This window comes from Borostomias antarcticus (genome assembly GCF_949987555.1).
Source record: "Borostomias antarcticus genome assembly, chromosome: 15".
NCBI lineage: Eukaryota > Metazoa > Chordata > Actinopteri > Stomiiformes > Stomiidae > Borostomias > Borostomias antarcticus.
Genome location: NC_140248.1, coordinates 23,215,049 through 23,242,965, shown reverse-complemented (window position 1 = coordinate 23,242,965; position 27,917 = coordinate 23,215,049). Strand labels below are relative to the sequence as shown.

Genomic DNA, 27,917 nt, shown 5'->3' with positions numbered 1-27,917 from the left:
ATAGCCCTGTGGCCCTGTTTATCTTGGTGGGCAGACTGTTCCATAATACTAAGCAGGGGAAAGTGACCTGACCATAAGGAAGTGATTAGTATTGATAAGATACTGTTACAGTATCTCATGCCAAATCAACTACGGCTCATTTCCCTCTTCTGACGTACAAGTGGAGGCACGCATAGGTACATGCTTGGCTTACATCTGCAAACCAGAACCAGACCCAGACCAAACCCAGGACCATACCCAGACCAGACCCAAACCCAGACCCAGACCCAGAACCAGTCCAGGACCAGACCAGAACCAGAACCAGAACCAGGACCATACCCAGACCAGACCCAAACCCAAACCCAAACTCAGACCAGACCCAGAACCAGACCCAGAACCAGCCCAGGACCAGAGCAGAACCAGATTCAGAACCAGACCCAGACCAGACCCCTCTATATTCAGGAACCCCTCTATACCTGTATGACGTCATGACGACCAGTTATATTTAGGGGGGTACTCTTTGGGGTGGAAAGCGCAGTGAAAAAAGTAACCAAGTAGTAAATTAATCCAAGTAGAGTTGAAAGTCGAATCAAGTTGAGCCGGTACTACGCAGTGGAAATGGGGCTTAGTAAAGAGACTTACTGAATCCTCTCCGACCCTGTTCCCTGTGGAACATAAGGCTTTGACTATCTGCTTCCATCTGGTCCTGTCCTGTGCAGCATGTTGTGCCTCGATCCACGTTAGGTTAGCCGTTTTCAATTTCGAGGTCACAGTTCTTCGCCAGATTGTTTTTGGCCTCCCTTGTTTCCTCTTTCCAGGTGGAGTCCATCTTACGGCCACTTTGGGGACACAGTCCCGGTCCATTCTGAGGACATGTCCTAGGCATGGGGACACAGTCCTGTTAAGGTTCATGGAGATTGTAGACAAAAAATAAATTTGGTCTGAAAAAAAAAACGCCATACATACCCCTTATGTTTTTTTTTCAGGTGGACATAATTAAATTGTTCACTGCTCGGCCTAGTAATGGACTAGAGACCCCTGGGTGGCAGATCTATGATCAGAATGTATTGGCCTATATACCTGTGAATGTTCATGAAGATTGTTGATAAAAATAAATTTGGTCTAAAAAAAAAAACGCCATACATACCCCTTATGTTTTTTTTCAGGTGGAAATAATTAAATTTGTCACTGCTCGGCCTAGTAATGGACTAGAGACCCCTGGGTGGCAGATCTATGATCAGAATTGATTGGCCTATATACCTGTGAATGTTCATGAAGATTGTCGATAAAAATAAATTAGGTCTGAAAAAAAAACTGCCATACATACCCCTTATGTTTTTTTTCAGGTGGAAATAATTAAATTTGTCACTGCTCGGCCTAGTAATGGACTACAGACCCCTGGGTGGCAGATCCTTGATCAGAATTGCTTGTACTACATACCTGTAAAGGTTCATGAAGATTGTAGATAAAAATAAATTTGGTCTGAAAAAAAAAACGCCATACATACCCCTTATGTTTTTTTCCAGGTGGAAATAATTAAATTTGTCACTGCTCGGCCTAGTAATGGACTAGAGACCCCTGGGTGGCAGATCTATGATCAGAATTGCTTGTACTACATACCTGTGAAGGTTCATGGAGATTGTAGACAAAAAATAAATTTGGTCTGAAAAAAAAAACGCCATACATACCCCTTATGTTTTTTTTTCAGGTGGACATAATTAAATTGTTCACTGCTCGGCCTAGTAATGGACTAGAGACCCCTGGGTGGCAGATCTATGATCAGAATGTATTGGCCTATATACCTGTGAATGTTCATGAAGATTGTTGATAAAAATAAATTTGGTCTAAAAAAAAAAACGCCATACATACCCCTTATGTTTTTTTTCAGGTGGAAATAATTAAATTTGTCACTGCTCGGCCTAGTAATGGACTAGAGACCCCTGGGTGGCAGATCTATGATCAGAATTGATTGGCCTATATACCTGTGAATGTTCATGAAGATTGTCGATAAAAATAAATTAGGTCTGAAAAAAAAACTGCCATACATACCCCTTATGTTTTTTTTCAGGTGGAAATAATTAAATTTGTCACTGCTCGGCCTAGTAATGGACTACAGACCCCTGGGTGGCAGATCCTTGATCAGAATTGCTTGTACTACATACCTGTAAAGGTTCATGAAGATTGTAGATAAAAATAAATTTGGTCTGAAAAAAAAAACGCCATACATACCCCTTATGTTTTTTTCCAGGTGGAAATAATTAAATTTGTCACTGCTCGGCCTAGTAATGGACTAGAGACCCCTGGGTGGCAGATCTATGATCAGAATTGCTTGTACTACATACCTGTGAAGGTTCATGGAGATTGTAGACAAAAAATAAATTTGGTCTGAAAAAAAAAACGCCATACATACCCCTTATGTTTTTTTTTCAGGTGGACATAATTAAATTGTTCACTGCTCGGCCTAGTAATGGACTAGAGACCCCTGGGTGGCAGATCTATGATCAGAATTGATTGGCCTATATACCTGTGAATGTTCATGAAGATTGTCGATAAAAATAAATTTGGTCTGAAAAAAAAAACGCCATACATACCCCTTATGTTTTTTCCAGGTGGAAATAATTAAATTTGTCACTGCTCGGCCTAGTAATGGACTAGAGACCCCTGGGTGGCAGATCTATGATCAAAATTGATTGGCCTATATACCTGTGAATGTTCATGAAGATTGTAGATAAAAATAAATTTGGTCTGAAAAAAAAAAATGCCATACATACCCCTTATGTTTTTTTTCAAGGTGGAAATAATTAAATTTGTCACTGCTCGGCCTAGTAATGGACTACAGACCCCTGGGTGGCAGATCCTTGATCAGAATTGCTTGTACTACATACCTGTAAAGGTTCATGAAGATTGTAGATAAAAATAAATTTGGTCTGAAACAAAAAACGCCATACATACCCCTTATGTTTTTTTCCAGGTGGAAATAATTAAATTTGTCACTGCTCGGCCTAGTAATGGACTAGAGACCCCTGGGTGGCAGATCTATGATCAGAATTGATTGGCCTATATACCTGTGAATGTTCATGAAGATTGTAGATAAAAATAAATTTGGTCTGAAAAAAAAAACGCCATACATACCCCTTATGTTTTTTTTCAGGTGGAAATAATTAAATTGTTCACTGCTTGGCCTAGGAATGGATTAGAGACCCCTGGGTGGCAGATCTATGATCAGAAGTGCTTGTACTACATACCTGTGAAGGTTCATGGAGATTGTAGACAAAAAATAAATTTGGTCTGAAAAAAAAAACGCCATACATACCCCTTATGTTTTTTTTTCAGGTGGACATAATTAAATTGTTCACTGCTCGGCCTAGTAATGGACTAGAGACCCCTGGGTGGCAGATCTATGATCAGAATTGATTGGCCTATATACCTGTGAATGTTCATGAAGATTGTCGATAAAAATAAATTTGGTCTGAAAAAAAAAACGCCATACATACCCCTTATGTTTTTTCCAGGTGGAAATAATTAAATTAGTCACTGCTCGGCCTAGTAATGGACTAGAGACCCCTGGGTGGCAGATCTATGATCAAAATTGATTGGCCTATATACCTGTGAATGTTCATGAAGATTGTAGATAAAAATAAATTTGGTCTGAAAAAAAAAAACGCCATACATACCCCTTATGTTTTTTTTCAGGTGGAAATAATTAAATTTGTCACTGCTCGGCCTAGTAATGGACTACAGACCCCTGGGTGGCAGATCCTTGATCAGAATTGCTTGTACTACATACCTGTAAAGGTTCATGAAGATTGTAGATAAAAATAAATTTGGTCTGAAACAAAAAACGCCATACATACCCCTTATGTTTTTTTCCAGGTGGAAATAATTAAATTTGTCACTGCTCGGCCTAGTAATGGACTAGAGACCCCTGGGTGGCAGATCTATGATCAGAATTGATTGGCCTATATACCTGTGAATGTTCATGAAGATTGTAGATAAAAATAAATTTGGTCTGAAAAAAAAAACGCCATACATACCCCTTATGTTTTTTTTCAGGTGGAAATAATTAAATTGTTCACTGCTTGGCCTAGGAATGGATTAGAGACCCCTGGGTGGCAGATCTATGATCAGAAGTGCTTGTACTACATACCTGTGAAGGTTCATGAAAATTGTAGACAAAAAATTAATTTGGTCTGAAAAAAAAAACGCCATACATACCCCTTATGTTTTTTTCCAGGTGGAAATAATTAAATTTGTCACTGCTCGGCCTAGTAATGGACTAGAGACCCCTGGGTGGCAGATCTATGATCAGAATTGCTTGTACTACATACCTGTGAAGGTTCATGGAGATTGTAGACAAAAAATAAATTTGGTCTGAAAAAAAAAACGCCATACATACCCCTTATGTTTTTTTTTCAGGTGGACATAATTAAATTGTTCACTGCTCGGCCTAGTAATGGACTAGAGACCCCTGGGTGGCAGATCTATGATCAGAATTGATTGGCCTATATACCTGTGAATGTTCATGAAGATTGTCGATAAAAATAAATTTGGTCTGAAAAAAAAAACGCCATACATACCCCTTATGTTTTTTCCAGGTGGAAATAATTAAATTTGTCACTGCTCGGCCTAGTAATGGACTAGAGACCCCTGGGTGGCAGATATATGATCAAAATTGATTGGCCTATATACCTGTGAATGTTCATGAAGATTGTAGATACAAATAAATTTGGTCTGAAAAAAAAAAACGCCATACATACCCCTTATGTTTTTTTTCAGGTGGAAATAATTAAATTTGTCACTGCTCGGCCTAGTAATGGACTACAGACCCCTGGGTGGCAGATCCTTGATCAGAATTGCTTGTACTACATACCTGTAAAGGTTCATGAAGATTGTAGATAAAAATAAATTTGGTCTGAAAAAAAAAAATGCCATACATACCCCTTATGTTTTTTTTCAAGGTGGAAATAATTAAATGTGTCACTGCTCGGCCTAGTAATGGACTACAGACCCCTGGGTGGCAGATCCTTGATCAGAATTGCTTGTACTACATACCTGTAAAGGTTCATGAAGATTGTAGATAAAAATAAATTTGGTCTGAAACAAAAAACGCCATACATACCCCTTATGTTTTTTTCCAGGTGGAAATAATTAAATTTGTCACTGCTCGGCCTAGTAATGGACTAGAGACCCCTGGGTGGCAGATCTATGATCAGAATTGATTGGCCTATATACCTGTGAATGTTCATGAAGATTGTAGATAAAAATAAATTTGGTCTGAAAAAAAAAACGCCATACATACCCCTTATGTTTTTTTTCAGGTGGAAATAATTAAATTGTTCACTGCTTGGCCTAGGAATGGATTAGAGACCCCTGGGTGGCAGATCTATGATCAGAAGTGCTTGTACTATATACCTGTGAAGGTTCATGGAGATTGTAGACAAAAAATAAATTTGGTCTGAAAAAAAAAACGCCATACATACCCCTTATGTTTTTTTTTCAGGTGGACATAATTAAATTGTTCACTGCTCGGCCTAGTAATGGACTAGAGACCCCTGGGTGGCAGATCTATGATCAGAATTGATTGGCCTATATACCTGTGAATGTTCATGAAGATTGTCGATAAAAATAAATTTGGTCTGAAAAAAAAAACGCCATACATACCCCTTATGTTTTTTCCAGGTGGAAATAATTAAATTAGTCACTGCTCGGCCTAGTAATGGACTAGAGACCCCTGGGTGGCAGATCTATGATCAAAATTGATTGGCCTATATACCTGTGAATGTTCATGAAGATTGTAGATAAAAATAAATTTGGTCTGAAAAAAAAAAACGCCATACATACCCCTTATGTTTTTTTTCAGGTGGAAATAATTAAATTTGTCACTGCTCGGCCTAGTAATGGACTACAGACCCCTGGGTGGCAGATCCTTGATCAGAATTGCTTGTACTACATACCTGTAAAGGTTCATGAAGATTGTAGATAAAAATAAATTTGGTCTGAAACAAAAAACGCCATACATACCCCTTATGTTTTTTTCCAGGTGGAAATAATTAAATTTGTCACTGCTCGGCCTAGTAATGGACTAGAGACCCCTGGGTGGCAGATCTATGATCAGAATTGATTGGCCTATATACCTGTGAATGTTCATGAAGATTGTAGATAAAAATAAATTTGGTCTGAAAAAAAAAAACGCCATACATACCCCTTATGTTTTTTTCCAGGTGGAAATAATTAAATTTGTCACTGCTCGGCCTAGTAATGGACTAGAGACCCCTTGGTGGCAGATCTATGATCAGAATTGATTGGCCTATATACCTGTGAATGTTCATGAAGATTGTAGATAAAAATAAATTTGGTCTGAAAAAAAAAAACGCCATACATACCCCTTATGTTTTTTTTCAGGTGGAAATAATTAAATTTGTCACTGCTCGGCCTAGTAATGGACTACAGACCCCTGGGTGGCAGATCCTTGATCAGAATTGCTTGTACTACATACCTGTAAAGGTTCATGAAGATTGTAGATAAAAATAAATTTGGTCTGAAACAAAAAACGCCATACATACCCCTTATGTTTTTTTCCAGGTGGAAATAATTAAATTTGTCACTGCTCGGCCTAGTAATGGACTAGAGACCCCTGGGTGGCAGATCTATGATCAGAATTGATTGGCCTATATACCTGTGAATGTTCATGAAGATTGTAGATAAAAATAAATTTGGTCTGAAAAAAAAAACGCCATACATACCCCTTATGTTTTTTTTCAGGTGGAAATAATTAAATTGTTCACTGCTTGGCCTAGGAATGGATTAGAGACCCCTGGGTGGCAGATCTATGATCAGAAGTGCTTGTACTACATACCTGTGAAGGTTCATGAAGATTGTAGACAAAAAATTAATTTGGTCTGAAAAAAAAAACGCCATACATACCCCTTATGTTTTTTTCCAGGTGGAAATAATTAAATTTGTCACTGCTCGGCCTAGTAATGGACTAGAGACCCCTGGGTGGCAGATCTATGATCAGAATTGCTTGTACTACATACATGTGAAGGTTCATGGAGATTGTAGACAAAAAATAAATTTGGTCTGAAAAAAAAAACGCCATACATACCCCTTATGTTTTTTTTTCAGGTGGACATAATTAAATTGTTCACTGCTCGGCCTAGTAATGGACTAGAGACCCCTGGGTGGCAGATCTATGATCAGAATTGATTGGCCTATATACCTGTGAATGTTCATGAAGATTGTCGATAAAAATAAATTTGGTCTGAAAAAAAAAACGCCATACATACCCCTTATGTTTTTTCCAGGTGGAAATAATTAAATTTGTCACTGCTCGGCCTAGTAATGGACTAGAGACCCCTGGGTGGCAGATATATGATCAAAATTGATTGGCCTATATACCTGTGAATGTTCATGAAGATTGTAGATACAAATAAATTTGGTCTGAAAAAAAAAAAACGCCATACATACCCCTTATGTTTTTTTTCAGGTGGAAATAATTAAATTTGTCACTGCTCGGCCTAGTAATGGACTACAGACCCCTGGGTGGCAGATCCTTGATCAGAATTGCTTGTACTACATACCTGTAAAGGTTCATGAAGATTGTAGATAAAAATAAATTTGGTCTGAAACAAAAAATGCCATACATACCCCTTATGTTTTTTTCCAGGTGGAAATAATTAAATTTGTCACTGCTCGGCCTAATAATGGACTAGAGACCCCTGGGTGGCAGATCTATGATCAGAATTGATTGGCCTATATACCTGTGAATGTTCATGAAGATTGTAGATAAAAATAAATTTGGTCTGAAAAAAAAAACGCCATACATACCCCTTATGTTTTTTTTCAGGTGGAAATAATTAAATTGTTCACTGCTTGGCCTAGGAATGGATTAGAGACCCCTGGGTGGCAGATCTATGATCAGAAGTGCTTGTACTACATACCTGTGAAGGTTCATGAAGATTGTAGACAAAAAAATAATTTGGTCTGAAAAAAAAAACGCCATACATACCCCTTATGTTTTTTTCCAGGTGGAAATAATTAAATTTGTCACTGCTCGGCCTAGTAATGGACTAGAGACCCCTGGGTGGCAGATCTATGATCAGAATTGCTTGTACTACATACCTGTGAAGGTTCATGGAGATTGTAGACAAAAAATAAATTTGGTCTGAAAAAAAAAACGCCATACATACCCCTTATGTTTTTTTTTCAGGTGGACATAATTAAATTGTTCACTGCTCGGCCTAGTAATGGACTACAGACCCCTGGGTGGCAGATCCTTGATCAGAATTGCTTGTACTACATACCTGTAAAGGTTCATGAAGATTGTAGATAAAAATAAATTTGGTCTGAAAAAAAAAAAAGCCATACATACCCCTTATGTTTTTTTTCAAGGTGGAAATAATTAAATGTGTCACTGCTCGGCCTAGTAATGGACTACAGACCCCTGGGTGGCAGATCCTTGATCAGAATTGCTTGTACTACATACCTGTAAAGGTTCATGAAGATTGTAGATAAAAATAAATTTGGTCTGAAAAAAAAAAATGCCATACATACCCCTTATGTTTTTTTTCAAGGTGGAAATAATTAAATGTGTCACTGCTCGGCCTAGTAATGGACTACAGACCCCTGGGTGGCAGATCCTTGATCAGAATTGCTTGTACTACATACCTGTAAAGGTTCATGAAGATTGTAGATAAAAATAAATTTGGTCTGAAACAAAAAACGCCATACATACATACCCCTTATGTTTTTTTCCAGGTGGAAATAATTAAATTTGTCACTGCTCGGCCTAGTAATGGACTAGAGACCCCTGGGTGGCAGATCTATGATCAGAATTGATTGGCCTATATACCTGTGAATGTTCATGAAGATTGTAGATAAAAATAAATTTGGTCTGAAAAAAAAAACGCCATACATACCCCTTATGTTTTTTTTCAGGTGGAAATAATTAAATTGTTCACTGCTTGGCCTAGGAATGGATTAGAGACCCCTGGGTGGCAGATCTATGATCAGAAGTGCTTGTACTATATACCTGTGAAGGTTCATGGAGATTGTAGACAAAAAATAAATTTGGTCTGAAAAAAAAAACGCCATACATACCCCTTATGTTTTTTTTTCAGGTGGACATAATTAAATTGTTCACTGCTCGGCCTAGTAATGGACTAGAGACCCCTGGGTGGCAGATCTATGATCAGAATTGATTGGCCTATATACCTGTGAATGTTCATGAAGATTGTCGATAAAAATTAATTTGGTCTGAAAAAAAAACTGCCATACATACCCCTTATGTTTTTTTCCAGGTGGAAATAATTAAATGTGTCACTGCTCGGCCTAGTAATGGACTACAGACCCCTGGGTGGCAGATCCTTGATCAGAATTGCTTGTACTACATACCTGTAAAGGTTCATGAAGATTGTAGATAAAAATAAATTTGGTCTGAAAAAAAAAACGCCATACATACCCCTTATGTTTTTTTCCAGGTGGAAATAATTAAATTTGTCACTGCTCGGCCTAGTAATGGACTAGAGACCCCTGGGTGGCAGATATATGATCAGAATTGCTTGTATTACATACCTGTGAAGGTTCATGGAGATTGTAGACAAAAAATAAATTTGTTCTGAAAAAAAAAACGGCATACATACCCCTTATGTTTTTTTTTCAGGTGGACATAATTAAATTGTTCACTGCTCGGCCTAGTAATGGACTAGAGACCCCTGGTTGGCAGATCTATGATCAGAATGTATTGGCCTATATACCTGTGAATGTTCATGAAGATTGTCGATAAAAATAAATTTGGTTTGAAAAAAAAAACGCCATACATACCCCTTATGTTTTTTCCAGGTGGAAATAATTAAATTTGTCACTGCTCGGCCTAGTAATGGACTAGAGACCCCTGGGTGGCAGATCTATGATCAAAATTGATTGGCCTATATACCTGTGAATGTTCATGAAGATTGTAGATAAAAATAAATTTGGTCTGAAAAAAAAAAACGCCATACATACCCCTTATGTTTTTTTTCAGGTGGAAATAATTAAATTTGTCACTGCTCGGCCTAGTAATGGACTACAGACCCCTGGGTGGCAGATCCTTGATCAGAATTGCTTGTACTACATACCTGTAAAGGTTCATGAAGATTGTAGATAAAAATAAATTTGGTCTGAAACAAAAAACGCCATACATACCCCTTATGTTTTTTTCCAGGTGGAAATAATTAAATTTGTCACTGCTCGGCCTAGTAATGGACTAGAGACCCCTGGGTGGCAGATCTATGATCAGAATTGATTGGCCTATATACCTGTGAATGTTCATGAAGATTGTAGATAAAAATAAATTTGGTCTGAAAAAAAAAACGCCATACATACCCCTTATGTTTTTTTTCAGGTGGAAATAATTAAATTGTTCACTGCTTGGCCTAGGAATGGATTAGAGACCCCTGGGTGGCAGATCTATGATCAGAAGTGCTTGTACTACATACCTGTGAAGGTTCATGAAGATTGTAGACAAAAAATTAATTTGGTCTGAAAAAAAAAACGCCATACATACCCCTTATGTTTTTTTCCAGGTGGAAATAATTAAATTTGTCACTGCTCGGCCTAGTAATGGACTAGAGACCCCTGGGTGGCAGATCTATGATCAGAATTGCTTGTACTACATACCTGTGAAGGTTCATGGAGATTGTAGACAAAAAATAAATTTGGTCTGAAAAAAAAAACGCCATACATACCCCTTATGTTTTTTTTTCAGGTGGACATAATGAAATTGTTCACTGCTCGGCCTAGTAATGGACTAGAGACCCCTGGGTGGCAGATCTATGATCAGAATTGATTGGCCTATATACCTGTGAATGTTCATGAAGATTGTCGATAAAAATAAATTTGGTCTGAAAAAAAAAACGCCATACATACCCCTTATGTTTTTTTCCAGGTGGAAATAATTAAATTTGTCACTGCTCGGCCTAGTAATGGACTAGAGACCCCTGGGTGGCAGATCTATGATCAGAATTGCTTGTACTACATACCTGTGAAGGTTCATGGAGATTGTAGACAAAAAATAAATTTGGTCTGAAAAAAAAAACGCCATACATACCCCTTATGTTTTTTTCCAGGTGGAAATAATTAAATTTGTCACTGCTCGGCCTAGTAATGGACTAGAGACCCCTGGGTGGCAGATCTTTGATCAGAATTGATTGGCCTATATACCTGTGAATGTTCATGAAGATTGTAGACAAAAAATAAATTTGGTCTGAAAAAAAAAACGCCATACATACCCCTTATGTTTTTTTCAAGGTGGAAATAATTAAATTTGTCACTGCTCGGCCTAGTAATGGACTAGAGACCCCTGGGTGGCAGATCTCTGATCAGAATTGCTTGTACTACATACCTGTGAAGGTTCATGAAGATTGTAGTCAAAAAATAAATTTGGTCTGAAAAAAAAAACGCCATACATACCCCTTATGTTTTTTTTTCAGGTGGACATAATTAAATTGTTCACTGCTTGGCCTAGGAATGGAATAGAGACCCCTGGGTGGCAAATCTATGATCAGAATTGATTGGCCTATATACCTGTGAATGTTCATGAAGATTGTCGATAAAAATAAATTTGGTCTGAAAAAAAAAACGCCATACATACCCTTTATGTTTTTTCCAGGTGGAAATAATTAAATTTGTCACTGCTCGGCCTAGTAATGGACTAGAGACCCCTGGGTGGCAGATCTATGATCAGAATTGATTGGCCTATATACCTGTGAATGTTCATGAAGATTGTAGATAAAAATAAATTTGGTCTGAAAAAAAAAACGCCATACATACCCCTTATGTTTTTTTTCAGGTGGAAATAATTAAATTGTTCACTGCTTGGCCTAGGAATGGATTAGAGACCCCTGGGTGGCAGATCTATGATCAGAAGTGCTTGTACTACATACCTGTGAAGGTTCATGAAGATTGTAGACAAAAAATTAATTTGGTCTGAAAAAAAAAACGCCATACATACCCCTTATGTTTTTTTCCAGGTGGAAATAATTAAATTTGTCACTGCTCGGCCTAGTAATGGACTAGAGACCCCTGGGTGGCAGATCTATGATCAGAATTGCTTGTACTACATACCTGTGAAGGTTCATGGAGATTGTAGACAAAAAATAAATTTGGTCTGAAAAAAAAAACGCCATACATACCCCTTATGTTTTTTTTTCAGGTGGACATAATGAAATTGTTCACTGCTCGGCCTAGTAATGGACTAGAGACCCCTGGGTGGCAGATCTATGATCAGAATTGATTGGCCTATATACCTGTGAATGTTCATGAAGATTGTCGATAAAAATAAATTTGGTCTGAAAAAAAAAACGCCATACATACCCCTTATGTTTTTTTCCAGGTGGAAATAATTAAATTTGTCACTGCTCGGCCTAGTAATGGACTAGAGACCCCTGGGTGGCAGATCTATGATCAGAATTGCTTGTACTACATACCTGTGAAGGTTCATGGAGATTGTAGACAAAAAATAAATTTGGTCTGAAAAAAAAAACGCCATACATACCCCTTATGTTTTTTTCCAGGTGGAAATAATTAAATTTGTCACTGCTCGGCCTAGTAATGGACTAGAGACCCCTGGGTGGCAGATCTTTGATCAGAATTGATTGGCCTATATACCTGTGAATGTTCATGAAGATTGTAGACAAAAAATAAATTTGGTCTGAAAAAAAAAACGCCATACATACCCCTTATGTTTTTTTCAAGGTGGAAATAATTAAATTTGTCACTGCTCGGCCTAGTAATGGACTAGAGACCCCTGGGTGGCAGATCTCTGATCAGAATTGCTTGTACTACATACCTGTGAAGGTTCATGAAGATTGTAGTCAAAAAATAAATTTGGTCTGAAAAAAAAAACGCCATACATACCCCTTATGTTTTTTTTTCAGGTGGACATAATTAAATTGTTCACTGCTTGGCCTAGGAATGGAATAGAGACCCCTGGGTGGCAAATCTATGATCAGAATTGATTGGCCTATATACCTGTGAATGTTCATGAAGATTGTCGATAAAAATAAATTTGGTCTGAAAAAAAAAACGCCATACATACCCTTTATGTTTTTTCCAGGTGGAAATAATTAAATTTGTCACTGCTCGGCCTAGTAATGGACTAGAGACCCCTGGGTGGCAGATCTATGATCAAAATTGATTGGCCTATATACCTGTGAATGTTCATGAAGATTGTAGATAAAAAATAAATTTGGTCTGAAAAAAAAAAACGCCATACATACCCCTTATGTTTTTTTTCAGGTGGAAATAATTAAATTTGTCACTGCTCGGCCTAGTAATGGACTACAGACCCCTGGGTGGCAGATCCTTGATCAGAATTGCTTGTACTACATACCTGTAAAGGTTCATGAAGATTGTAGATAAAAATTAATTTGGTCTGAAACAAAAAACGCCATACATACCCCTTATGTTTTTTTCCAGGTGGAAATAATTAAATTTGTCACTGCTCGGCCTAGTAATGGACTATAGACCTCTGGGTGGCAGATCTATGATCAGAATTGATTGGTCTATATACCTGTGAATGTTCATGAAGATTGTAGATAAAAATAAATTTGGTCTGAAAAAAAAAACGCCATACATACCCCTTATGTTTTTTTTCAGGTGGAAATAATTAAATTGTTCACTGCTTGGCCTAGGAATGGATTAGAGACCCCTGGGTGGCAGATCTATGATCAGAAGTGCTTGTACTACATACCTGTGAAGGTTCATGAAGATTGTAGACAAAAAATTAATTTGGTCTGAAAAAAAAAACGCCATACATACCCCTTATGTTTTTTTCCAGGTGGAAATAATTAAATTTGTCACTGCTCGGCCTAGTAATGGACTAGAGACCCCTGGGTGGCAGATCTATGATCAGAATTGCTTGTACTACATACCTGTGAAGGTTCATGGAGATTGTAGACAAAAAATAAATTTGGTCTGAAAAAAAAAACGCCATACATACCCCTTATGTTTTTTTTTCAGGTGGACATAATTAAATTGTTCACTGCTCGGCCTAGTAATGGACTAGAGACCCCTGGGTGGCAGATCTATGATCAGAATTGATTGGCCTATATACCTGTGAATGTTCATGAAGATTGTCGATAAAAATAAATTTGGTCTGAAAAAAAAAACGCCATACATACCCCTTATGTTTTTTTCCAGGTGGAAATAATTAAATTTGTCACTGCTCGGCCTAGTAATGGACTAGAGACCCCTGGGTGGCAGATCTATGATCAGAATTGCTTGTACTACATACCTGTGAAGGTTCATGGAGATTGTAGACAAAAAATAAATTTGGTCTGAAAAAAAAAACGCCATACATACCCCTTATGTTTTTTTTTCAGGTGGACATAATTAAATGTGTCACTGCTCGGCCTAGTAATGGACTAGAGACCCCTGGGTGGCAGATCTATGATCAGAATTGATTGGCCTATATACCTGTGAATGTTCATGAAGATTGTAGACAAAAAATAAATTTGGTCTGAAAAAAAAAACGCCATACATACCCCTTATGTTTTTTTCAAGGTGGAAATAATTAAATTTGTCACTGCTCGGCCTAGTAATGGACTAGAGACCCCTGGGTGGCAGATCTCTGATCAGAATTGCTTGTACTACATACCTGTGAAGGTTCATGAAGATTGTAGTCAAAAAATAAATTTGGTCTGAAAAAAAAAACGCCATACATACCCCTTATGTTTTTTTTTCAGGTGGACATAATTAAATTGTTCACTGCTTGGCCTAGGAATGGAATAGAGACCCCTGGGTGGCAAATCTATGATCAGAATTGATTGGCCTATATACCTGTGAATGTTCATGAAGATTGTCGATAAAAATAAATTTGGTCTGAAAAAAAAAACGCCATACATACCCTTTATGTTTTTTCCAGGTGGAAATAATTAAATTTGTCACTGCTCGGCCTAGTAATGGACTAGAGACCCCTGGGTGGCAGATCTATGATCAAAATTGATTGGCCTATATACCTGTGAATGTTCATGAAGATTGTAGATAAAAAATAAATTTGGTCTGAAAAAAAAAAACGCCATACATACCCCTTATGTTTTTTTTCAGGTGGAAATAATTAAATTTGTCACTGCTCGGCCTAGTAATGGACTACAGACCCCTGGGTGGCAGATCCTTGATCAGAATTGCTTGTACTACATACCTGTAAAGGTTCATGAAGATTGTAGATAAAAATTAATTTGGTCTGAAACAAAAAACGCCATACATACCCCTTATGTTTTTTTCCAGGTGGAAATAATTAAATTTGTCACTGCTCGGCCTAGTAATGGACTATAGACCTCTGGGTGGCAGATCTATGATCAGAATTGATTGGTCTATATACCTGTGAATGTTCATGAAGATTGTAGATAAAAATAAATTTGGTCTGAAAAAAAAAACGCCATACATACCCCTTATGTTTTTTTTCAGGTGGAAATAATTAAATTGTTCACTGCTCGGCCTAGGAATGGATTAGAGACCCCTGGGTGGCAGATCTATGATCAGAAGTGCTTGTACTACATACCTGTGAAGGTTCATGAAGATTGTAGACAAAAAATTAATTTGGTCTGAAAAAAAAAACGCCATACATACCCCTTATGTTTTTTTCCAGGTGGAAATAATTAAATTTGTCACTGCTCGGCCTAGTAATGGACTAGAGACCCCTGGGTGGCAGATCTATGATCAGAATTGCTTGTACTACATACCTGTGAAGGTTCATGGAGATTGTAGACAAAAAATAAATTTGGTCTGAAAAAAAAAACGCCATACATACCCCTTATGTTTTTTTTTCAGGTGGACATAATTAAATTGTTCACTGCTCGGCCTAGTAATGGACTAGAGACCCCTGGGTGGCAGATCTATGATCAGAATTGATTGGCCTATATACCTGTGAATGTTCATGAAGATTGTCGATAAAAATAAATTTGGTCTGAAAAAAAAAACGCCATACATACCCCTTATGTTTTTTTCCAGGTGGAAATAATTAAATTTGTCACTGCTCGGCCTAGTAATGGACTAGAGACCCCTGGGTGGCAGATCTATGATCAGAATTGCTTGTACTACATACCTGTGAAGGTTCATGGAGATTGTAGACAAAAAATAAATTTGGTCTGAAAAAAAAAACGCCATACATACCCCTTATGTTTTTTTTTCAGGTGGACATAATTAAATTTGTCACTGCTCGGCCTAGTAATGGACTAGAGACCCCTGGGTGGCAGATCTATGATCAGAATTGATTGGCCTATATACCTGTGAATGTTCATGAAGATTGTCGATAAAAATAAATTTGGTCTGAAAAAAAAAACGCCATACATACCCCTTATGTTTTTTTCCAGGTGGAAATAATTAAATTTGTCACTGCTCGGCCTAGTAATGGACTAGAGACCCCTGGGTGGCAGATCTATGATCAGAATTGCTTGTACTACATACCTGTGAAGGTTCATGGAGATTGTAGACAAAAAATAAATTTGGTCTGAAAAAAAAAACGCCATACATACCCCTTATGTTTTTTTCCAGGTGGAAATAATTAAATTTGTCACTGCTCGGCCTAGTAATGGACTAGAGACCCCTGGGTGGCAGATCTTTGATCAGAATTGATTGGCCTATATACCTGTGAATGTTCATGAAGATTGTAGACAAAAAATAAATTTGGTCTGAAAAAAAAAACGCCATACATACCCCTTATGTTTTTTTCAAGGTGGAAATAATTAAATTTGTCACTGCTCGGCCTAGTAATGGACTAGAGACCCCTGGGTGGCAGATCTCTGATCAGAATTGCTTGTACTACATACCTGTGAAGGTTCATGAAGATTGTAGTCAAAAAATAAATTTGGTCTGAAAAAAAAAAACGCCATACATACCCCTTATGTTTTTTTTTCAGGTGGACATAATTAAATTGTTCACTGCTTGGCCTAGGAATGGAATAGAGACCCCTGGGTGGCAAATCTATGATCAGAATTGATTGGCCTATATACCTGTGAATGTTCATGAAGATTGTCGATAAAAATAAATTTGGTCTGAAAAAAAAAACGCCATACATACCCTTTATGTTTTTTCCAGGTGGAAATAATTAAATTTGTCACTGCTCGGCCTAGTAATGGACTAGAGACCCCTGGGTGGCAGATCTATGATCAAAATTGATTGGCCTATATACCTGTGAATGTTCATGAAGATTGTAGATAAAAAATAAATTTGGTCTGAAAAAAAAAAACGCCATACATACCCCTTATGTTTTTTTTCAGGTGGAAATAATTAAATTTGTCACTGCTCGGCCTAGTAATGGACTACAGACCCCTGGGTGGCAGATCCTTGATCAGAATTGCTTGTACTACATACCTGTAAAGGTTCATGAAGATTGTAGATAAAAATAAATTTGGTCTGAAACAAAAAACGCCATACATACCCCTTATGTTTTTTTCCAGGTGGAAATAATTAAATTTGTCACTGCTCGGCCTAGTAATGGACTATAGACCTCTGGGTGGCAGATCTATGATCAGAATTGATTGGTCTATATACCTGTGAATGTTCATGAAGATTGTAGATAAAAATAAATTTGGTCTGAAAAAAAAAACGCCATACATACCCCTTATGTTTTTTTCCAGGTGGAAATAATTAAATTTGTCACTGCTCGGCCTAGTAATGGACTAGAGACCCCTGGGTGGCAGATCTATGATCAGAATTGCTTGTACTACATACCTGTGAAGGTTCATGGAGATTGTAGACAAAAAATAAATTTGGTCTGAAAAAAAAAACGCCATACATACCCCTTATGTTTTTTTTTCAGGTGGACATAATTAAATTGTTCACTGCTCGGCCTAGTAATGGACTAGAGACCCCTGGGTGGCAGATCTATGATCAGAATTGATTGGCCTATATACCTGTGAATGTTCATGAAGATTGTCGATAAAAATAAATTTGGTCTGAAAAAAAAAACGCCATACATACCCCTTATGTTTTTTTCCAGGTGGAAATAATTAAATTTGTCACTGCTCGGCCTAGTAATGGACTAGAGACCCCTGGGTGGCAGATCTATGATCAGAATTGCTTGTACTACATACCTGTGAAGGTTCATGAAGATTGTAGTCAAAAAATAAATTTGGTCTGAAAAAAAAAACGCCATACATACCCCTTATGGTTTTTTCCAGGTGGAAATAATTAAATTTGTCACTGCTCGGCCTAGTAATGGACTAGAGACCCCTGGGTGGCAGATCTATGATCAGAATTGCTTGTACTACATACCTGTGAAGGTTCATGGAGATTGTAGACAAAAAATAAATTTGGTCTGAAAAAAAAAACGCCATACATACCCCTTATGTTTTTTTCCAGGTGGAAATAATTAAATTTGTCACTGCTCGGCCTAGTAATGGACTAGAGACCCCTGGGTGGCAGATCTTTGATCAGAATTGATTGGCCTATATACCTGTGAATGTTCATGAAGATTGTAGACAAAAAATAAATTAGGTCTGAAAAAAAAACACCATACATACCCCTTATGTTTTTTTTCAGGTGGAAATAATTAAATTTGTCACTGCTCGGCCTAGTAATGGACTAGAGACCCCTGGGTGGCAGATCTCTGATCAGAATTGCTTGTACTACATACCTGTGAAGGTTCATGAAGATTGTAGATAAAAATAAATTTGGTCTGAAAAAAAAAACGCCATACATACGCCCTTATGTTTTTTTTCAGGTGGACATAATTAAATTGTTAACTGCTTGGCCTAGGAATGGACTAGAGATCCCTGGGTGGCAGATCTTTGATCAGAATTGATTGGCCTATATACCTGTGAATGTTCATGAAGATTGTAGATAAAAATAAATTTGTTCTGAAAAAAAAACCGCCATACACACCCCTTATGTTTTTTTTCAGGTGGACATAATTAAATTGTTCACTGCTTGGCCTAGGAATTGACTAGAGACCCCTGGGTGGCAGATCTATGATCAGAATTGATTGGCCTATATACCTGTGAATGTTCATGAAGATTGTAGATACAAATAAATTGTCTAAAAATCTTTAAAGGACAATGCTCGTTTTTGACAACCTGCACCTTATTTACGACATATTATAAGACGTTTGACTCACCGAGATCACTTTGGTGTAGTTCGGAGGCATGTAGAAGAAATTTAAAATCCAGCGCGAGCCAGTATATCCATGTAATGGTGGTGGTCGGGGCACTTAGAATGCAGTTTCTAAAAATCTATTTTCTGCCGCGAAACGGTTGTTTTCATCAATCTGTCTTGATGAATCGCTAGTTGTGCTTACATAGAGCATAGGCCTGTTGTGGTTTTTCCCATGCCTCTGTAATATGATCTTTAGAAAAGTCTTTAGACACGAAATAGCTTCCTCACTTGCTCCAGCATGCATGCGCACAGCGTGCTGGAGCAACGATTGCGCGCCGTGCATATGCGTGCTGGAGCAAGTGAGGAAGCTATTTCGTTTCGAAAGACGTTTCTAAAGATCATGGCATGTGAAAACCACAACAGGCCTATGCTCTATGTAAGCAGTGGTTCAGCATGTTTGACTTGGACGACACCGTATATCATCTCAATGATGCCACACAAGCTCTGCAAAAGCTTTGTGTAGATTCTGAGCAACAAACCTCCCCTTCCATACAGCCTCTGTGTCACAATAGATAGAATGTAAGATAGTCAATCTATCTTCGACATTACAAAATTCAGGACGTGCATGACACCCCAATTTGACATAAAAATACATAGGCCTGTTGTGGTTTTTCCCATGCCTCTGTAATATGATCTTTAGAAAAGTCTTTAGACACGAAATAGCTTCCTCACTTGCTCCAGCATGCATGCGCACAGCGTGCTGGAGCAACGATTGCGCGCCGTGCATATGCGTGCTGGAGCAAGTGAGGAAGCTATTTCGTTTCGAAAGACGTTTCTAAAGATCATGGCATGTGAAAACCACAACAGGCCTATGCTCTATGTAAGCAGTGGTTCAGCATGTTTGACTTGGACGACACCGTATATCATCTCAATGATGCCACACAAGCTCTGCAAAAGCTTTGTGTAGATTCTGAGCAACAAACCTCCCCTTCCATACAGCCTCTGTGTCAAATAGATAGAATGTAAGATAGTCAATCTATCTTCGACATTACAAAATTCAGGACGTGCATGACACCCCAATTTGACATAAAAATACATATCACTTATTTTTTTGGAGGAAGATATGTCGTGCTCTGCCCATAAATGAGACTGTGAGCTCTATCCAAAGCAGAAAATCATGAATGTACCCACAGCTTTTCAGAGTGGGATTGAAGCAGAGGCAAATGAGTCAACATGAGAAGAGGCACTACTAACCCAACCACCCAACACTACTAACCCAACCACCCAGCTTCCAACCACCCAGCACTACTAACCCAACCACCCAACACTACTAACCCAACCACCCAACACTACTAACCCAACCACCCAGCTTCCAACCACCCAGCACTACTAACCCAACCACCCAACACTACTAACCCAACCACCCAGCTTCCAACCACCCAGCACTACTAACCCAACCACCCAACACTACTAACCCAACCACCCAACACTACTAACCCAACCACCCAACACTACTAACCCAACCACCCAACACTACTAACCCAACCACCCAACACTACTAACCCAACCACCCAGCTTCCAAACACCCAACACTACTAACCCAACCACCCAACACTACTAACCCAACCACCCAACACTACTAACCCAACCACCCAACACTTACCCAAGCACCCAACACTACTAACCCAACCACCCAACACTACTAACCCAACCACCCAACACTTACCCAAGCACCAAACACTGAGCTGTGTTGGACTAATAGAGACTGGGCCTGAGTCTCTAATAGTCATGAGCACTGTGTGCTACATTTGTTTGTATGAACAGTGCTTTCACTTTGGGTCACAGGTGCACACTTGCAAGTGCATGATGTAGTGAGTACCTCCCCCCACACTCTCTCTATCTCTCACACACACACACACACACACACACACACACACACACGCACATATATATATATATAACCAAAAAAACACACAACAGGAGTGAGAAATTGGATCTGATCTCTGTTGTTGTAGTGCATTTGTTTAAAGTCCTCCAGGAGAGAGCCAGACAAGCTCCAGTCCTTTATTCAATCACTTCACCCTCCCTCCTCCAGATCTGTTCTCTACTTCAGATTGATTGCGATGTGACAATTAACAACAGTGTAGTACCTAGCTTGCCTTGTACACAGTCCTCAAACACCCAAGGCACACACAAATGCACACAGAATAGAGTGTTGTTCTAAAAGGAACTCATCACAGTTGGGATTGTATTTCTTGGTAATCTTGTCGACTGATTTTTTTGTTTTTGTGTCATATCACTTCAGTTTGTGTGTCTGTGTATGCTTTTTAACTTTTATTTCATTTAGTCTGCAGATGTAGACCAAACTGTGATCCACATTTGCGAGAATAACTTTTTTTTCGTTATATAACGTTAAAAAAACATTATTTTCCATACGTGAGCATGAACTGAAGTGGTCTGACTCCGTGTGTGGAGTTGGGTCGGCTGGTAGGGAGAGCAATGGCTAGGAAGGACAACGACTCACACACGCACACACACACACACACACACACACACAGTCTATTCTTAGTACAGTACCTAGAGTTAACCTCAGTTAAGCCAAAATCAAATATGAATAGCTCTTCATCGATAATCATCAAGTGTCATGATTGCAGTAAAGCCTGTCTGTTAAGACGGGTAGCTGAGTGGATGTGAAGAGAGAAGACTGTCATTGAGAATAACTTAGACTGAGTAGCAATTGTTTATTTGAACTTATCTCATTACATCTGTAGGCTGGTTAAGTCATGAGTCACCTGATCGGCCAACCAGACGCCTCCACGAAAGAATTACCCCACAGCCCCACCAAGTGGACAGAGTACAGTACTACCAGGATTAAACCACACCCTCAACTTTATATATTTGGTCATATATTACTAATAATATTATCACACATTACAGCAATAGTCATCATTACTTATGAAATATCCAATCATGTTATTCTTTAGTATTCAACAGTCACCATCATTCCAACAAATTAAGCCTGGTTTGAGGTAAGGAACGCCCTGCTGATACAGGAGCAAGCTCAAAAAAAGGTTCAGATTACTTCTGACTTACTTCAGACACACTCCCCTCATGTCACAGTGAACCAAGAAACCCAGCATGACACAGGGGCCCCGCAGTGCCAGACAGGTAGTGCTGTCTCACTCTGTATGAGTCACAATGCATTTCTGCCTCCAATCAAAATGGAGGTGTACCTCACAGCCACACATAATGCTCCCTTTACCCCTCTCTCTCTCCACTGCAACAATCAAACACACTCCACCATGGTAAACGGTAAATGGACTGCACTTAAATAGCGCATTTATTCAAAGCTCTTTACAATGAAGGCCTCTCATTCACCCATTGACACACACCAATGGTGGAAGCTGCCATGCAAGGTGCTAGCCTGCTCATTGGGAGCAATTTGGGTTTCAGTGTCTTGCCCAAGGACACTTCGACATGTCGTCAAGAGGAGCTGGGATTCGAACCACCGACCCCACGATCATTGGATGACCTGCTCTACCTCCTACAGCTGTCCCACCAACACACACCAGGGCTGCTCTCACACACTGTAGCACTGCTATCAGATACAGAAGTAACCCTCACACACTATGGCACAAAGGCAGTATCATATAAACAAGTAGCTCTCAACTCTATCCACCACCTCTATATACAGTCAGTGTATACTGTACATACAGGCGGCCCACTGGTTTTTACCATCTCTCATTTAGTGGATTTGTTTTATCTTTTGGAGAATTCTATACAATACGCACATCGACGGGTGCTGGGTAAATTAACTGTCATATGTAAGAATAGGATGGAACCCGCACACATATTAAAGATGATTCTTTATTTGAGTGATAACGTTGTCACTCAAATAAAGAATCATCTATAATCGGTGTGCGGGTTCCATTCTATTATTATTAAATTTGTTTTATCTTTTCCCAAAGCTGTGGTGAGACTGATGATGCTATATGTTACTCTCATACACCACGCTCGTGCGCGTGCCCGGTCCCAGCATGGGCACACACACCTCCTCTGCACCTTCTGCTTCCTCACACTCTGACAGTGGGTGGACAGACACCTCGATATCCCGGCTGTGGTCGTTCAACCCTCCATCTCCACCCTGCCCCTGCTCCCCTCCATCTCCATCCTGCCCCTGCTCCCCTCCATCTCCACCCTGCCCCTGCTCCCCTCCATCTCCATCCTGCCCCTGCTCCCCTCCATCTCCACCCTGCCCCTGCTCCCCTCCATCTCCACCCTGCCCCTGCTCCCCTCCATCTCCACCCTGCCCCTGCCCCCCTCCATCTCCACCCTGCCCCTGCTCCCCTCCATCTCCACCCTGCCCCTGCTCCACATACAGGGCAACCTCGCAGACCTCCCCGACCCCACCTCCCGCCCTCTCTGGGCGGGCGGCGTCTATCGCCCGTCTCTCCCTGGGCCGGGCCAGGTCGGAGGGGTGGTGTACCGTCTCCATCATATCCTCCACGAACGCCCGGCAGTTGAGGATGAGCGGGGGAAGCGGTATGTTCCTCGCCAGCTCCTCCATGTGACGGGCGAACTCCATGGTCTTGAACTGCGTCACCTTGTACAGCTCCAACGTCTTGGCGGAGGTGACGATGGGCACGCGCTTGGCGATCTCCAAGGCCTTCAGGAGCTTCTCGGCGCCCTCGGTGCGGAAGAAGTCGTTGATGGCCCTCTCGGTCTTGCGCAGGTGGCTGCTGACCATGCAGAGGCGAGTGACGTTGAGGGCCATGATGATGGTGAAGGCAATGAGGCAGACGATGACGTAGTACAGGCCGAGGCCGCTGTGTGTGTAGGCCACGCGCAGGGTGATGGTGTAGTTGGAGGAGGAGCCTGAGGGGCTGGAGGTGATGCAGGTGTACCTGCCTCTGTCCTCGAAGGACACACTGGTGATGTTCAAGACTCCCTCCCCCTCAACCAGCCACTTACCCCCTGGAGAAGGAGGGGACAGTGAATAAGTTAATAGTGACATGTTGGGCTTTCTTCTCGGCTCTTTATTGTGCAATAATATTACAGAAGATTATTTGTTAGATGGGTCAAAGACGAATAAGGATTTTTTTTTTTTTATTAAAAATGAAAATGGAAAGTGCCAATTTAGGCACTTTCTATCTTTATTTGAGTGTTCTGTATACAACTCAACAGGGATTCATTTTAACAATGCAACTATACATTTTTGGTGAATCGTATGATTTCTCCCATGAAAAATGTCCTTCCTGGGTAATGGGAATGGATTTTAAAATTATTAAAATGTCTACCATTGGTAGCATATTAAAGTTGATTTATACTCATAGTTAGAGCTAAACAAACAACTATATTTTGATCACAATTAATGTAGTATATTTGGTTATTTATGCTGAAACAGGCTCATTAGTTGTTGTTGATCACACAATATTGAATGCTAAAAAGAGAAAAGAACTGGAAAATGTATTAAAATGCTTTACAGTAAAGGTAAAAGGGTTGTTTATTGTATCCTTAACCCAAGAAAACATAGTTGTGTAATATAACATGAAAATCTGGGTTAAATTACTTGACTGTGTCATTGTTACCAAGAACGACATGCTGTTAGCCAGGAATGACAGGCGGCAAGATTTCAAAGTATTTCATTAGAGGCCGTCTCGGGAACATTTTTTTTCAACAATCATACGTAGTAGAAAGCAAGAGACACTTGACACACCAGATGGTTTGCTTCACATAACCATCTGGGAACTCTCCATTGTAAACTGTATGGAAAAGGGCGGGCACTTCCAAAAATACTTGGCAGGTGATTGGATGAACCATCTGTCTATCACTGTTTATCACGCGCCAACTTCAACCGCTCCTCGTCATAAACCCACTCAACGTACCCGTTTGTATTTCAAATTCCTGAGAACCAACACTGATTGGCTAGATCGTTTTCTGATCTGGCATAAACTAATCTCTATGGAGAGTATCCAGACTGATTTGTGAGAGAATGTAAACTTGCGAAATCAGGAAGGCTAAGAGACACTGGCAACTGTAAAAGATTTGAAAAATGTTTTTATTTATTTTATTTTTTATTTCAATTTCCCTTTCCCTCTGATTCCTCTTGTTTATCATCCACTGATCCCTTTTCTTCCTTGCTGCAGAAGGAGTCATCAGCCGCACAGGAGTTTTGGGCTTTGATTTGGACTTGTATTTGTGGTAGCTAGAGACAAACATAATGAGTATTAGATACAGGCTGTAATCACACTGATTCCATTACTTTAAAGGGACAGCCCCCACCATAATCTGACATATTGCTCAAAACAAACAAATTGCTGTCTGTCCATCCGTATGTCTGTCTGTCTGACTGTCTGTCAGTCTGTATGTCTGTCCATCTGTCTGTTTGCTCGTCTGTCTGAATGTCTGTCTGTCCGTCTGTCTGTCTGTCTGTATGTCTTTCTGCATGTCTACCTTTTTTTAATTACCTTGATCCAAATTGCTGCATAAGAAATAGCCCCCACCATAATCTGACACATTGTTCAATAAACAACATATCGTCCTTTTATAAATACTCATACTGTGATAAGATCTTCACTCCTAGAGAAACATAACGTTACACTAATCAGTAATCACAATCAAGTATTTCACAGTGCCATGTAATAAGTTACGTTAGATGCTGTAGTGTGGAGATAACGTTAGGTCTGGCTATGCAGATTCCAAGAAAGATAACGTTAGCTAGTAAGCTAGCTTACCAGTCTAGTAGAAAAGTAGCCATGTCACCATGCGACTTTATCCCATGAAACTCCATAAACTCCGTCCAACGAGCAAAGGCTGGCCCGATATATATCCTACTTTTGCTCCTTCTACGGTCACTGAACTTTTGATATTCGTATCGCACGGTTCGCCGGGGATCAGACGGAGAAGCAGGATGACGAAACCCAGCCATTTTACCAAACGTTTAGCTGAAAAGAGTGAGCGGAAGTGGACAGAAAAGCTGCCGTTTTATAGTCGCACACACACTAACCAACATCTATAATGCTGCTTATTCATGGAAGTATAACGTTAGCTGGCTACTGCTAATCTCACAGTGGTGAAGCTAGAATAGTACTTGGCAACCCAGCGCGCAGTACCAACGCTGTAATACTATTAGCTGGTATGATATCAACAGAGTGTCATTGTCGGGCCGTCAAAATTTCATAATGTAATAATTTCAGACAAAATATAATTTTTTATGGAAAAGCAATACTTTTACTCTGAAGCCTTCGCAAAGCCCTATGGATGTATTATTTTTGAAAAAATGTTTATTTTAATCCACATATTACATATTATACCTTTAAAACATTATACATGTTTTATTAGCGTTATCCAGAAAGACACATGATCTTGCGACATAATGTACCTGTGACCGAAAATATCAAAATATCAACATTTTTAGAGAGACTTACTGACCTTTTCACTTGTCTTGGGGGTCCTTCTGAATCTTCTGGATGATGCAATAGCTTGTCATATGACTATACAAATGAGTTATGGGTAATTGAGTATTTTTAATGTCTGTTAGGGAAATCCAAATACGTGGACAAAGTAGTGTAGAAATGTAAATAAGCTTAGTATTGTTACTATATTTGTAGGTATCATTGCAAACACAATTATGCCAAAATAGATTATTAATGCTTTTATTCATATTTTTGACATTTTTGGCGTATTTCTATATTTAGATTTTAAGCCGGAAGGAAGGACCCAGGAAGGACAGTTTAGTAGCCTACTTTTGAGTTCAATAACTCCTTAAATTGTAATTTCTTACAATTAATACTATGACTAAATAAATAGGGGAGAGTTGAGTAAAATAATGTAGTGTTTTAAAATTTTTATTTATTTTTTACATTATAAATATGCTTCAGACACCAGTATTGACATGCCATGTCTTTGACCCAGATATTCAATATTACATTAACAATACCTAGTCTAACAATAGTATTTATTTGTGTGTGATATTGATTTTCTGAGCCCTCTCTAGCATACGGCATGACAGAATGAAACAGCAGGTTTGTGTTCTAGTGTCTTAGATAATGAATATTTTAGAGATGGGCTCTAGTTGTGTATTCAGCTGTTCTTGTAGATCCTCACCTCCTGCCATCTCATCCAGGATATGGCCTTTGGAGTTGTACCACTGGACGTCATTGTGGGCACCAGTCACGTTGCACTCTATCAGTGCGCTGGCCCCCTCCTTCACCACGATGTCCCTGACAGACGGCAGCCTGGCCAGACGCTGGACGGACACTGCAGACCGGTTCCTGGCTGCATCTGACCAGGTCTCTGCTGCCTGTCCATGACTAAGAAACAGCGAGATGGAGAAACACACCAGACACCCTCTGAGGAGTGTGTCGGGGAAGTAGTGGTGCTTCGCTGACATATTTGTTGGGGCTCAGTTCCTGCTACGGTTCACATCAAGGCTGGTTGCCCTAGAACCTGTTTTACAGGACAGGAGTGGGGTAAAGGTGATGTATTACATTATGAAAGCCACTTAGTCCAAAACTGTGACAAAATCATAGTTAATGTTGCAAACATGACAACCAAAGAATGGGCAGATATGCAGCTGGGTAAACATGCCATTAGATCATGGGTCATGATTCATGATCATGATCATGGGTCAATTACAAACAAGCCAATCACCAAACAACCCAGCTGGATAATAGCCTAGTTAGTTTGCAGAAAATCACATAAACACCTGTTGTTCAGAGTAGCTAAAAACAGATTTGTAGATGACTTCTCACTTTGTCACACGATACAATCGTTATAGTAAATGTTTGCTGTAAGGAGACATCTAGTCTGTAACAAAAACTATCGATAAATAGGTTGTGTATCTACCTCAATGCACACAAACAGAG

At 39.4% G+C, this 27,917-nt stretch overlaps 1 protein-coding gene across 1 annotated transcript in view; it reads right to left on the bottom strand.

Annotated features, from left to right (window-relative positions):
- Positions 1-27,885, bottom strand: part of LOC311318958 (microfibril-associated glycoprotein 3-like) — a gene marked incomplete at its 3' end in the record, with an annotated part of 55,263 nt that extends 27,378 nt beyond the window's left edge. Inside the window, exons 1-3 of the mRNA XM_084450393.1 lie at positions 27,758-27,885; positions 27,157-27,498; positions 23,388-24,024 (exon numbers count right to left, since the gene is read on the bottom strand). Coding sequence (XP_084306519.1) covers positions 23,388-24,024; positions 27,157-27,442 — 923 coding nt within the window. The 5' untranslated portion in view covers positions 27,443-27,498; positions 27,758-27,885. The remainder of the gene's footprint in view (positions 1-23,387; positions 24,025-27,156; positions 27,499-27,757) is intronic.
- Positions 27,886-27,917: the final 32 nt, after the last annotated feature.